Source organism: Pipra filicauda, unplaced genomic scaffold (assembly GCF_003945595.2).
Source record: "Pipra filicauda isolate LSUMZ 115617 unplaced genomic scaffold, ASM394559v2 scaffold8_size5757611_pilon, whole genome shotgun sequence".
NCBI lineage: Eukaryota > Metazoa > Chordata > Aves > Passeriformes > Pipridae > Pipra > Pipra filicauda.
Window position 1 is genome coordinate 3,622,381 of NW_024105087.1, and position 14,110 is coordinate 3,636,490.

At 46.1% G+C, this 14,110-nt stretch overlaps 1 protein-coding gene across 6 annotated transcripts in view; it reads left to right on the top strand.

Annotated features, from left to right (window-relative positions):
* Nucleotides 1–461: 461 nt before the first annotated feature.
* Nucleotides 462–14,110, top strand: part of ZNF827 (zinc finger protein 827) — a 106,015-nt gene continuing 92,366 nt past the window's right edge. For 4 of the 6 annotated variants that reach the window (XR_005567158.1, XR_005567157.1, XM_039391017.1 and 1 more), the window contains exon 1: nt 462–660. Coding sequence is in view for 4 of the 6 variants with exons in the window: in XM_039391017.1 (XP_039246951.1) it covers nt 618–660 (43 nt within the window). In the remaining 2 variants the exon portion in view is untranslated. The remainder of the gene's footprint in view (nt 661–14,110) is intronic. The other 2 variants (XM_027721066.2, XM_039391016.1) reach the window with 1 other exon arrangement.

Here is a 14,110-nt window from a genome sequence, read left to right on the forward strand (position 1 = left end):
CCGCGCAGCGCCGCGCCCGGGGCCCGCGGGGAGCGGGGGCACCGTCCCCTCTTGCCCCGCCGGGGCGCGCGTGTGTCGGTGCGTGTGCCCGCGCGTGTGCCCGCCCGCCGGGGCTGTGCGGGGGTGTGCGCGGGTGTCCCTGCCCGCCCGCGGGCGCGCCGGGAGCGCCGCCGCCGCTGCCCTTTGATCCCGGCGTTAGTGTTAGTTAGGGGCCGGCAGGAGCGCGGGGCGCAGCTCTCGGCACCGCCGCGCCAGCCCCCTCGCCCCGGCACGGCGCCCGCCCGCCCGCCGGGAAACACATCCCCGGCCGCTGAGGGATACTGCGACCGGGGACAAGCCAGGTGCACGACCGGGTTGCGGGGGGGGGGGGGTGGGTAGGGGGGGTGGGGGGTGGGGGGGAGAGGAAAAGAAAGAGAGAGAAGGGGGAGAGGGAGCCCTTCGCGGTGGCTCCGGGAAAACCGGCTTCAAGCCCCCTTTCCCCCGGCGAAGAGGGGAAAACCCGCCCCGGTTAGCAGCTCCCCCGGGGGCCCCGGCTTTGTGCCCGTCCGTGCCCCCCCCTCCCGGTCTTATTTGATCTCCCGTTAAACCAAGGAGGAGAATGTGAAAAAAGGGGGAAAATGCCCAGGAGGAAGCAGGAGCAGCCCAAGCGCCTCTCTTCACGTAAGTGCCCCCTCTTTTTGCCATTTTCTCCTTCCTCCTCTCCCCGTCTCCTTCCCCTCTGCAGCCGCCTCCGTCGTTTCGTGCATTAGTTTAGGGTTACAGAGGTGAAACTGACAAAGACACAGCCTGGGTTATTCCTCTTTTAGGTCTGAGCTAAGGCAGCCATGTTGGTGATGAACAGCCTTGTGCCCTTTTAATTTTTCCTCTCTCTCCTTTCCCCCCTTCTTTCTTCGCGTCTCTCGCCCTTTCCTCCCTCTCCCTCCCCTCGCCCGTGATTGTGCATTTGTGCTGAGGGTGGGGGGGCGGGGGGGGCGGTGTGGGTTTCTCTTTGGGGCCGGAGGGAGGGGGGGGTCTGTTTTATTGGGGTGGGGAGGGGGGCTAAACACCGGAGGGGAGGGCGGCGAGAGGGGAAGCGGCTGCTGGCGTCTTGTGCGGAACCAGCCGAGAGGTCCGTCCCCGGCTAAAGGTTGCGGCGGGGCTGGGCGGCCCGGGAGCGGGGCGCAGGCGGGCAGCGGCCGCGGAGGGGGCCGGCGGGGGCACCCGCACCGACCCCGGGGCCACTCCGGAGGGGGCCGCGGCCGCCGGCGGCGGCGTGGGAGGGGGCGGCGGGGAGGCAGACCGTGGCAGGCGAGGTCCCTGCAGAGCAGGGAGAGGAGGCGGCGGCGGGCTCCGGGCTCCTCCTGGCCGCAGTGAAATGAAGGGTCAGGCGAACCAGGCGAGACTCAGGCTCCGGCGGCGCTGCCCCAGACGAGAGCAGCAGAGCACAGGGCTAAAGTGCATCCGATCCTCCGCCCGCGGGCACCCCCTGCGCTTACACACACACAGACACACACACACACATACAGACACACACACATCCTCTGACACGGCTCACCCTGCCCTGCTGGCTCCCTCCTCCCTCCCTGCCTCTTTTCTCCCCTCTTTGCAAAACAGTTAACTTTTCTGCCGCTCGCTCTCCACCCTCTCCTCGTATTCAGCGCTCGGCAGCTATTGAGAGGGAGGCGGAGGGGAAGGGAAGAGACCTAAAAATACCCTGCCCCTGCGTGGCCCCAGGGCTGGTTTAAGGAGAGCGGGGGGTGGATGGAGGGGTCATTTGCCTGTTTGTCTGTCCCCGGCACATCTGCTCGGAGCGTGCCTGCGGCCCTTCCGCGCCGTGCTCGGGGCAGGGCGAGGGCTGAGCCGCCGGTGCCGGAGCCGGGCTCGGTCACCGGGAGTTCACCGGGGCGGCTCCTGCCCCTGCCCGCGGGGCGCCGCTGCGGGCGGAGCGCGGCGCGTCCCCCGCCCCGCTCTGCGGGCGGAGGGGCCGGGGCAGCGCTCCCAGCGCCCTTCCAGCGCCGGGATGGGGGTGTCGGCGAGGGGGGGCGCCGGGCTGGGGGCGAGGCGGGGGGGCGGCACTTGCAGCCCCGCAGATATTTGTCACTCCTTTCCCTTTCCTCCCGAGTCGAGTCAAAAGGGCTTGAGTTGCGGTGGGCTTTGCTTGTGGGGGGATTGATGTTTGGGTTTTTGGGCGGGGAGGTTATTCCCCCGTCTCCCCCATCCCTTCCTATTGCCGTTTGCCCCCGCGTAGCCCTTCGGCGGAGGAGCCGAGCCGGTAACGCCGATTCCCCGCGCAGAGCGCGGCTGGCACGGCTCGGCTGGGCTCGGCTCGGCTCGGGGGGGGGCAGCGGGAGCTCGGCGCCCGCCTCTGCAGCGCCCCGGCCCCGGCGCGGCGGGCGGGGGCAGGGGCCAAGCCCGGGCGCGCAGGGCCGTGCGCGGCCGTGGAGGGGCGGTGATGGGGAGGGAGGTGGGGGGGGAACCGGCTCGGCAGGAGCCCCGCGGGGGCTCTCGGGGCGGGCGGAGGCGGCGGGGCCGCGCCGGGCTGGCGGCTGACCTTGCCCTCGCCCCCGCCCCGGCGCTGCCCTCCGCCCGCCCCTGGGGCTGACATCAAACCTGGGCTCCATCTTGGCTCGCCCGGGCGCGCCGCGGATGAGGCGGCGGAGGGGGCTCCGCTCGGCCCCGGGGGCTCCGCTCGGCCCCGCGGCCCCGGCCCCGCGCTGCCCCCGCCACCGGGTTGCGGCTGCGGCCGCCCGCGGCCCCGACCTCCTGACCGCCGCGCCGGGGGAAGCCACGGCTTTTTTTGGGCCGACGAACAATTGCCTTCATTGTGCGAATAGAGTTCGGCGTGTGTTGCTGTTTTTTTTTTTTTTTTTAAATTACACGGCCTAATCTGTACTTCTTTCGGATTAATTTTTTTAGTTCAGTTCACTGGAGGAGTTTGGGTGGGTTGTTTTTTTTTTTTTTTCTGGTGTGTGATACGCAAACACACCGTATGTCCCACGTGAACGCTACTTTTCGGTGGGATTTATTTATTTTAATTTCTTTTGCAACTGAATCAAAAAGCTGTTATTTGACAATAATAACACTTCAGGTCACTCAGAATAATAGTGTTCTAGATTCAGCAAATGCCTTGGAATTCAGTGTACAGATGCTGTAAATAGTGATCAGGGATCTTACTTTGGGGTTTAGGGGGGGGGTTTGTGGTTTTTTAGGGGGGTTTTGTTGTTGTTTTAGCAACATGTTGCTTTAATGGATGCTCAGTGTAAAAACCATTTTTATTCCACAGTTCTCGCTGGTTTTAGCAATACATTTCTTAGCGGGACAGAGTGCATATTTCACCTTGAAGTATTAACAGTGGCAGAACTGTAAAGTGCACCACGGGCATCCCAAAAGAAGCTGGCTAATGCTGTGCTCAACCTTAACTCTGCCCCATTGAGGGCATCGCTGTTGTGATTCACTCCTGAGTTACGTGACAGGTTGCTGCTGGTTCCTGAATGGTCTCCAGTACACCTAAGCGATGTAGCACCTTACTGAAACTCCCTGTGGTATTTTGGATTCTGTTGCAGTTGTTTGGGAAAATAAATAGTCAGATGTTGATACACAGAATAATTTACCAGTGTTACAGTGTAACTGAGCAAATGTAACTTGGTCTGGCAAGTCCTTGTCAACTCTAGTACGGCTTGAGTAGGAAGCTGTGTTCTCAGGATTTCTAGGCCTTAATTAGTTTCTTATAAATTGTTATGTACCCTGAAATGCACCTGAGGAACACTATCAGGCTGCTTGCAGTGATAGTACGGAGCTGCTGGTGACCCAGACCCTGATTTTATACTTCTGTCCATTGACTTCACTGGACAGCCCTCATGTAAATTTAGAGGTAATTCCACATGAGAAGACTGCACTGCCAAAACACACACCATGGTGAAGAAGTCCTCTGTGCAAGAGTTTGCTAGAGATGTATGAGGCTGCTCCGAGAGTTTAGTTCATTTTCAAGGGAGTTGCTGGATACTGACGCTTCAGTGTTTGAAGGAAGAGAAGGATTGATATAATTAGATGCAATAATAGTGTGTTTTGGTGGCATCTGCTTAAAAGGGCAGAGTTAAGGTTGAGCTTTCAGTCATTGCAGTTGTTTACAACATAATTTAGTTTGGAAGGGTCCTTTAGAGGTCGTCTGGCCTAGCCCCCTGCTCGAAGCAGGGTGAACCTCAGGGTTCAGTCAGATGGATGGGCCCTTTGAGACTCCAATATTTACATGTATTGTAAGTGGAGTTTTCATGTGTAAAGAAGTCAGTTTTAGGGAACTGTTTAGCCACATATGGCAGCAGAATGTCCTCACGCTCTGTGAAATAAAAAGGAAAGTGCATCCTTCTTAATTTAAGATACAAAGGAATGAGGAAAGGATTTTAGGAGTTCCTGGATAGACAATGGCTCATTCATATCCAAACTAAATACTACAGCAGTGTAGACTCAGTTTAAAATGACAGAGTTAGGTCTATAGCTTACAAGTTTGCCCAGTACACATTTGTCCTATGATTATTTTTGGATGTGACTACCTTGGACAAGTCAATTCATTTGCACTGGAATGTTTAAAGGAATTTTGCTCATTCCTGTGTGTACGTGTGTTGGAGGTTTTTCCCTCCCATTCAGCCACTTCAGCACTTAAATACTTGTTTCTCATTTATTGAATTAGCATAAGAATCTTTAAAAATACATGTATAAATACAACTTTACCTTGTTTTTATTCTCCTTGTTGCTTCACTTTCCATTCTACCTCAGACTATTATTTTCTTTACTGAAAATTCCTGAAAGTCTGTTACCTTTGAACTGCTCCATGTGACTTGAAAGAGCTCAGCCTGAAAAGTAGAAGTTTTGGGAAGTCTTGAGGCACTCGAGTAAATGTTTAAGATCTAGATCACTACATTGCCTTAAGTGTAGCAATCGATACTCCTTGGGGTTTGATTCTGTCTGGGAGGCTTGTCAGCAATGCAATTTGTGAATGAATGCCACAATTCTATTTATTCAGAGCTTGCATTTGTTACAGAGTAGCAGATGCTACACTGAGAAGTTTGAACTCCTGCTAGTTTCTGAGGAATGCTTTTAATGTAGGACAAACTGCAGTGGAATTTTCTGTTAGATTTATTTTGTTAAAGAAGGAGATGTGGAATTGATACAACATTAGTTTCAATATCAAAAGCTAGATAAGTGATAATAAGGGGGCATAACTCTTCTTGCTTTCGTGGTCAGGTGCAGTGTTAGATGTTCCAGATACCCTGTTGAAGTGTTAGCTCTTTCTATACAGTAAAAAACCACTTGAACTCTGTGAAGCTTTTTATTATATTGGTTTTTTATTGCTCGATTATATCATCAGAGGACAAAGAAAATACTGTCAAACAAGTAAATTAATAGTGATTTAGAGCTTCCTTCTTTTTTATTTCTGTAGCTTGCTTCATTTGATACTTTCTGATAGCAAGAGAGGAAGTGTGTTGGATAGGTTTTTCAAAAGACTTCCCAATGTCAGGAAAGCCTTTACTGTCATTTAGCATTAAAGAGTTGCCTCCAAGACAAAATACTTTTGCCAGGAACAGGAATCTTTCTCTTTTAAATGATTTTATTACTTTACTAGCACACATTGCATGTTTAAGGGGAAGTTTTTATTTGTCCTTCTAACATATTTACTATTTTTAACCTCTTAACCACTGCAGGTATCATGATCTAGCACGTAGTCGACAAGAGGATCCATGTGGGGAGAATTATTGTTATTAGTAGTATGATTAGGTTAATAACACCTCTCAAATGAACAGCAGCCTTTTGGTGGATTGAGTAACATTCCCATTATTCCATCTGAGGATATTGTTCTTACTTTGTCCCTGTTGTGCTAGTGAAGTTGTCCCAAACTTCTCAGAAATACCGTCTCCCTTCATGGTGATCCTGTCTGATGTGTAAAGTCTCTGTCTCCTTAAATTTGCTTGCTAATTTTCTTTTTTATTACGCAAACTAAGTCAGTCTTATAAGAATCATTCAGTCATAAATGTCTACAGCAAATCAATGGTAGACTATGTTTTAGTGTTGTCTGATAGTACAAAATATAAATAAATCACACTGGAGGATAGATTGGACACCAAAAAGTTAGTGTTGTGCTTATTAAACTGGTTTAGTCTTTAGGTTCTTATGAATTAGATTTTAGAGAGGGTAGGGGTGCCAAAGATTTAAAACAAAACTGCAAACTTTTTAGTTGACCAAACAGGAAAACCTGCAGGTAGAGCAGTGGAATGGGAAATGTAAGAACATGCAGACAGAAAGAATTTTTACTTTTAAAATGGATGAAGAAGAGGATGACTTAATCTTTGTAACAGAGGAATTGTTGCCTTTTTCATATGTAAGAAGGCAGGAGTAGGAGGAATTAAGTTTAGAAAAAAAAGAAGGAAGAAGAGGAGCCAGGAGGAGCTGGCTGTTCAAAGTGAAGTATTAGTAATTTCCTATAATTTAATCAGACCAGATCCCAGAGCAAGATAATGAGAGCATGACCTACAAAAGAGGACTTTTTGGAAGTTAAAAGGTTTTCTAACATGAAGCATCACAAGGCATGTGATTTGTCATGGAGCACTGTATAGAGGACTCTTTTTTTTCTTTCACATTGCAAAGAAATCATGATACAGACATAAGTTCAGATGGTTAGGAAATGCTAATATGGGTTGTGCCTGGAATCCTTTTACTGTTACAGCTGTTAAAGTGCTCCAGAGTGATGCTCGAAAAGTGTATCTTCTCAATAATATTTTGTCTTCACTTCTAGTACACCATTTTTTGTTGCCTAGTTTGCCATTCATGGTATTTGTATCATTTGGGTTTATGCATACAAAACCCTTGAGGATGTATGAAGGCTAAAGTATCATGTACCTTACAAAAATAATAATATGCAAGATATCTGGACTACAAAGTTACCAGCAGCATGTAATAGGATCCAGTTTTCATGGGGGTGGGGGAGTTCTCTTCCTTTCTCTATCTTTCTGCTCCTCAAAGAAAAGTTTTATTTTTGTTCTACTTTAAGTGTTCTCTCTCAAGAACAGTAAATGCTATGGGATGATATGGCCATGAAGGATAATAAATTACATTGGGCTGAAGGAAAAAAAAACCAACCAACCTCTAAAAGGTGGATAATATCCCTTTCTCCAAGGATTTTCTTTTTAAAATGTTGATTCATACTTCTTTTGAAAGGATGCATGCTGCAGGGTTCAGGCAGCATTGATGGGTGCAACTATACACTGCATTGTGGCTACTTTAATGAAGGATTCAGCATCTTGTAACCCATAAACTCACATGAGAACTTGCCTTTTAGTTTTTCCTCTTCTCCAGACTAACTTAGGGTCACAATTATGGCAGTGTTATGCTCCCAAAAACAATTTCTCTTTTCCTCACATATCTTCAGTAGCATTTACAGCCTGGTGTCCTCCTTGGTCTAGATGACAAATATTCTCAACCCGAACTTGTCAGCTTAGTAGTTAGCTCTGTTCCTTAAAATTTTTTCTGCTTTTCAAGGGGTTTCCTTGTTTGTGGTGTAATTATACTGAGTAGTAGAATTCCAAGTTAAGCCTAACAGTAAGACAAGCCTGTTCCATTTTGCAGGTTAAAAATTCACATGGAGTACAAGTTTGGGTAATTTGGAATGACAAAAGAGTTATGGCTTTTGAGAAACATGCAGTAAAGGTAGAAAAACTGGGCTGCATAAATAATCCTTTTCCTTGTTCTTTTCAGTACTTTGGCAACAGGATTGGAAGTAGAGGGGAAAGAGCGAGTAGTGCTGATAGCACAGTAGATAGTTTTTATGCAAGACTGATGATTTAGTTGCTGTTTAGAATAAATTCCATTAAAAATTAAAGGGTTACCAAGTGGTAGAGGTCTCGTCATGAGTAGTATAATCAGCAGAAAATGAAATTAGGTTCCAAACATCTGCACTGTTTTGTTTCTTTTGTTAGGGATGCTCTCACTAGGGTAGAAATAAAATTTTTGAAGCAACTCAAAGCCAAACTGCTGTCATCATCCCTTTGAATTCTGCATGGTCCTACCTCTAGGGATTCCCTTTCTCAGGAAGGGCTTATAGCTCTTCTGGCCCTCATCTGGGGTTTACTGCCTGGATGTGGTTTCCCTCTATGGCGGGGCTTTCTGTGCAGGTACAAAGAATTCTTCCCTGCATGGTCCCAAGTTTTATGTGAAAGTTTCTCTAAGGGAGAAGATTTGGCACAAGCTTGCTTTAAAATTACAACTTCCTGTTCTGAATGAATGTTTTGGACGTATCATGAATATTGGTGCCTGTTAGATTTTGTAAGATGCTGTATCAGGGCAAGTAACTTATAGAAAAGTGCATTAAAACAACTGATGGTTTTAATAAGTGTGTATTTAGCTTAATGAGTAATCCCCATGTGTGTCTGCAATGGACATTCTTTGCAAGCTTCTATACTTCACTTGACTGGTGTAGTCATACAAATAATTACTCATCTCGAAAATTAAAATACAAACACACACCACCAGCTGATCGTTACCTAGAGTGAAAAGTAAGGAACTGAGAGAGTGGCAGGCAAGTGTATCTAGATAGCAGGTGGTGGTGTAGCTGTGTTTGCTTGCTTTCCTGAAGCACAGCCAGAGTCTCTTGCTTTATAAACCACTGTGCCAAGTCTAGACCTGGTAACTAACGACTGAGGACCCATTCCTTTATGTGTTTGGAGCAGAACTTCCTCTTATCTACCCCTGTATTTCTAGGACTTTGAGCCCGTGAAGAGCCCTTCTCAGGCACCAGTGTAAGCATAACAGCCTAGAGCTGCTCTAATTTCTGCTACCCCCAGGCTCTCACCCTGCTCCTTGTTCTGGGAAGGAAAGGCTGACATAATCCTTTTGTCAATTCTGCGTTGCCAAAGGGAGTTCTTTGCACAGTGAATAACTCTGCAGGGGGCTCTTCTGCCCACCTTGAGGTACTTGAACATTGCCCATAACGCCTAAATAGACTTCATCATAATTGTTTATATTGTCTTCCTGCACAGTGCTGTGCCACATTGAGATAACAAAGCAAGCTCTAAATAAGCTACCTTGTGTATGGGAGGCCGTTATCACAGCAGTCTACCCAGGTTAATTCAGCTCTACTACTTGTGGGTATACTCAAGCTGGCTCAGGTATCACTACACAGCACTGCGTTATTTAGTAGAGACATGCTCTCATGAGAATCAGAGTTGTTGTCTTTGAAGGCATTTATTGGCCTGCACAAAAAAAGTGTTGGTAAAGCTCACAAGAGTTTCCATCTGAGAAATGCACTTTGGGAAAATAAAATCAAATCCCACTGCCATTGTCACACTTGTTTGTTTGTTCAGCAGAAAGAGCCAGGAATGGAATGGACATGAACGTGAAACTTCCACTTTGCTTCTAGCTATTCCTTTACGTCTGAATTTTAGGTGGATTTTTAGGCAGAATGTCAAAACTGGTTACTGCCATTTATGCTGTGTCTGTGCCCTAAGTAGCCACAGCATTAGTTTCTTGTACCAGGAGCTTGGCACAGAATCCTAGATTTCTTTAAAATAAGATTTGAGGAATGCCTACTTCTTGTTCAGTGCTTGCATGTTAATTATGTGACCTCTGACTTCTTAATGTTGAAAGCTGAGGCAGTGCCTAAAACTGTGTGCCTGGAATTGAGGAGTGCCTGTTCCACATGGTCTGCTTCTGTGTGTTCGCCTACCACTAGGAGAAGCATCCTAATCCTCTCTTATTTGGCTTCGCTTGTTAACCCCAAGCAATCCTCTCAGGGACACAGAAAGCAGCTGTCTTTGGTAGCAAACACAGCACGACAAAACAAACACTTCTTGAAGCTTCCCTTAGATACGTTACCATAATATCATGCATGTGGGAGGAATTAGAAACACAGAGAATATAATTTGCCATGTTTTAATCTGACTTCAGGAGAGAGGGAAAAAATTAAATTATAGGGAAGTAGATTCCCATGGCATGTACAGGAAGGAATAATTTCAGTATCTGAAACCTAAACCTTTTGTTTCTGAACCAGTTGGAAAGCTAATGAGCATCAGCACTTCAGGCAGAATATAATGGTAAATGAGGAGCACGTTATTTACCAAAAGTAGAGCAGAAGCTGCTTATAGCAAAAGTAAACAGAAACTAGTCAAAACTATAAGAGATCTTAGTTAAAGCAGGTACACTGGTCTGTTATTACCTGCTGTGGTTGAACATTGCCATACATACAGTTTGTGAGCTCTTCCCTTTGCTTTGTGACCCCTTGATAGGAGTTGTAAACTCAATAGGGATAATTACAGGCACTGTTGATCTGAGGTTTCCCACGTTTTGGGGTTTTTTTGCCAGCTACGTATTAAGGTGACAGGGATTTCTAGTTGACTTTTTTTAATTTATTGATCCCTGAAACAACTTTAATAAATGTGTTCTAAAGCAACACTTCCATATATTTTAAAAGTCCTTTCCTAAGAGTCAGTATTTTGAGTGCTTACTGTGGGTTTTTCTCTTTCTGTATGTTAATAAAAGGTAAAGAAAGTTCACAGCATTTGCTTTCACACTACCTTTCTGAGTTCAATATTTAGAATGATTTAAGATGACCTCACTGAGTTCCACTTAACATTATTTTTAAGATTGAACTTAATGTTTATTATCAGGAAAGGGCCATCTTTGCAGCTTTCCTTTGATCTCCCTTGTGCTGTTAGGGTAATGCAAATGTTACAGAAGTTGCCTTGGCCTTCCCAGACCAGGATTCTTATTGCATGGGAGTGGGGGATGTTTCTAGGGGAGAAATAATACTGTTATTTCATACATCTTCATAGCACTAAAACTTAGAATAGCCTATGAATCAGAGATGGAAAGAGTTAGAGATGAAGCCATGGCTGGAACGCATTCAGATCTAGTTATTGCTGGTTAACAGCCATTTCCAGCTGCTGTTGGTAAGCCAGTGTCCAGGCTCTGTCTAGGTTAGAAAACACAAGGGAGAATCAGAGCGCATCCTTTGCCAAATACTCACATGCCACACAGGAGAGAATGTGGCCCTACACATAAACTGAAGTGTTTGGATTATTGAATATGTAGCAGTAGTGATTCTTCCCAATCGAGCAGAATGAAATGCTTTTGCCGGAATGCCACGGGGACCGTTGGGAAGGTGAGATGTCTTATTCATGCTCAGAGAAGGAAATAATGAGCTAACCAAAAAAATCAGAGTATGCATAGGTCAGGGTGTACAACACCACATCATCTCATCAAGGTAGGCAAATATAACCAGTTCTTTGACAGTTTTTCAAGCTCTAATATGTCCTTTATATGGAGAGCAGACAGCCAGACTCCTGCAGGAATAAAGAGACAGAGATAGAGATGCTGTGCTTGTCTTCCTTCCTTAGAAGCTACTTGGGTTAACTTCGTGCTGGGGAGGTGAAACCCACCCTTTGGCCAGCAAGAATTTTTCTCATGCTGTTTTACTGGTGCTGTGAGCTGTATCTGTGTTCAGTTTTTGTGTCCAAGAGCTCTAGACTGCAATGACAGAGCTGTTGGGGTTATATGATGATTGTGGGGATGTCTGGAGCCTTGGCAGCGTAGTTTACAGACATGAGATCTCTGGCATTTTGAGTGCTTGTTTGGGTGGTTGGTTTTTGGTTTTTTAACGTGTGGCTCAACAGGGAGTTTTCTTTAGAGAATCTTCACACCTATCAGCAGAGCTTCACACACAGCCTTTTTCAGCTTTAATTCTCGTGTAGGACTGCTACACTGATGAGGACTAGTTTTCTTCTGTCTCTCTGTCTATTTCTTCAAAACCACTTGTGGTGTAATCACTGCTTTTATCACTGATGATTTTTCTCTTTTTCACCTTTTGCCAGTCAATATTTATGATAAGTTTTCTATACCAGCTGAAGAAGATTGGTCAGGAAAGGTAGGAAAGTGGAGAAATAGTCATTTTTCATTTTGTTAATATCAGTGCTTTATCAGTGTCACTCCCTGAAGACTACTGGCGGTTTCAGAAGTTAATAGAATGAGAAGTTATTTGGAACTGGTTCAAGAGAAGACACAGCATGCCTTTAAGCACTGGAGAGAAGAGGAAAAGTGAAGGTTGCCATTTGTATTATCCTCAACATTGATGGCCTGGCTCAGGAAATTAGAGACAGTAGTCATGGAGAAAGCAGCTCAAAAATACCATGTTCTTCTGTAGGGCTTCTGATTGCTCTTTCAGCTGAATGTCTCCTGAAGTTCTCTTTTCTACAGTAGTACTTAGACATCAGGAAGTAGTTAGACATCAGAAAGAGACAAGGAAATATTGTTTTCTCCACCTTTGTTGGTTATGTATATTGCTTAGGAGTATGAGCCAGGGATTCAACCTGCTGTCCCAGGCACCTGTGACCCAACAGAAAAATAGTTTCAGCCTGAAACAGAGCCTGTATTCTAATTAGGTCCTGTAGGAAAGATACACCTAGCAGTTTCTCGAGGAAACTGAGGTAGTAGTTATTGAGGTTGTTTGAGCATCTGTAGAGCAGTTTTCCCTCAGGATGATGCTACAGGGGGAACAGAAGTAAGTAGGGAGAAAGTTGGAAAGCATGCTCCTTGAAATGACTGGATGTGTTCTGGTGCTGCTGTATGTTTTTGCAGTGCTGCTGAAAACTTCTAATAGAGCTTTTCTCAAGTATTGGAGCTATGCTAGGCTTACATTAGTCTGCCTCTGTACAAACCCTGGTGGGAGTTTACCACCTCTCAATTCCAAACTTTGACTATGCCTTTGAAGAGATACAGGAAACCAGATCTATTGCATGGTCCATTGTGTTTAATAACTTCTGTGTGTAGAGGAAGAAGAATGATATATAATTGTACTTCTGGTTTCAGTGTCTGTATTAGGTATTTTCTCTTCTCCTGTTCTGGAAATCTCTTACCAGTGAGAGAGGAAGCATGGAAAGTGAAATTTTACCTGAGCTCACATGCATCTACCTTGCCGTAGATTTAATATTCCATTTTTAGCCCAGATCAGCCCACTGGCAAGGATGATAGCCTGTGGTTTTTCCACACTCTCCTGCCACCTGCGAGCATTGGACTGTTCTTTAGATTCCCACCAGGAACACTGAAGCAGCTCTGCCTTGAAGATAAAGTCAGTAACTGCAGGTCTTTAATAGTATTTGTTTGTCTTACCTTCCTCTGGTACATTAATGATTTCTTCCTACTTTATAATGTGTAGGGAGCACGTGGCTTGGGGAGGAAGGTGGTTTGGACCTCATAGGAGATGCTGAGAGGAGACTGGGAACCTCATGCCCTGTGTACATGCTCAGCCATGCAAGGAGTAGCGATGGAGAGACAGCAGGTGCTCTTGCTGTGGCATTCAGGTGGGCTGAGGGAGCACCGAGGGTCGTACACAGAGCAAGAGTAAATGTGGAGACAGCAACCTCGAACAGTGACAGCAAGGGAGCTTTATTTTCTGGAGCTATCACTTTGCTGTTTAGAAACCTTTTTTAAATAAGCCTGTTGTAATCTTGTTTATAGTAATTAAGGATTTGTTAGTAATTTAAATAGTTGGTTTTGGCAATGTGCAGGTCGTCTTCTCACACGTACTGGTAATGTCAAGTTGAAAACATTTACACAAGGATAAAAGTCAAGGAAGCAGGTAATTGACTGATTTATCAACCTTAGCAGACAATTTTTTCTGATACATGATGGTGGCTATGGTAAATTTACTCTGGATTGCCTAAGGGCATGATACTATATGGTGTGCACAACACACCAGGGCAGCTCTTTGAAATGAATGGGTGAAGGAGTGGGTAATCAGCCAGTGTGGTTTTGGTGCCTTGATTAGCCTCTTGGTCAATGGTTCGTCCTGTAGGAAAGTTGGGAATTGCTCTGCACAGCACAGCACAGCTCAGAACACAGGTGATTGTGGCTTTTTTCTGGAGCTTTTAGATCAATTTTAATCTTTCAGGTAATGGGAACTTCTTGTATACTTATGGTTATCCCCAAGCCATAATAATGAATTACAGTAGTGATCAGTAAGTTATTTTCATTGCAAATTGTTTGTATGCAACAAAGCATACATGTTTGAATACTTTTCTCACTTTTTTTGCCAGCTGAATTGACACTTGCAGCTTCTCATCCGCTTCCTTTCCAACTGTAAGGGTTACTAAAA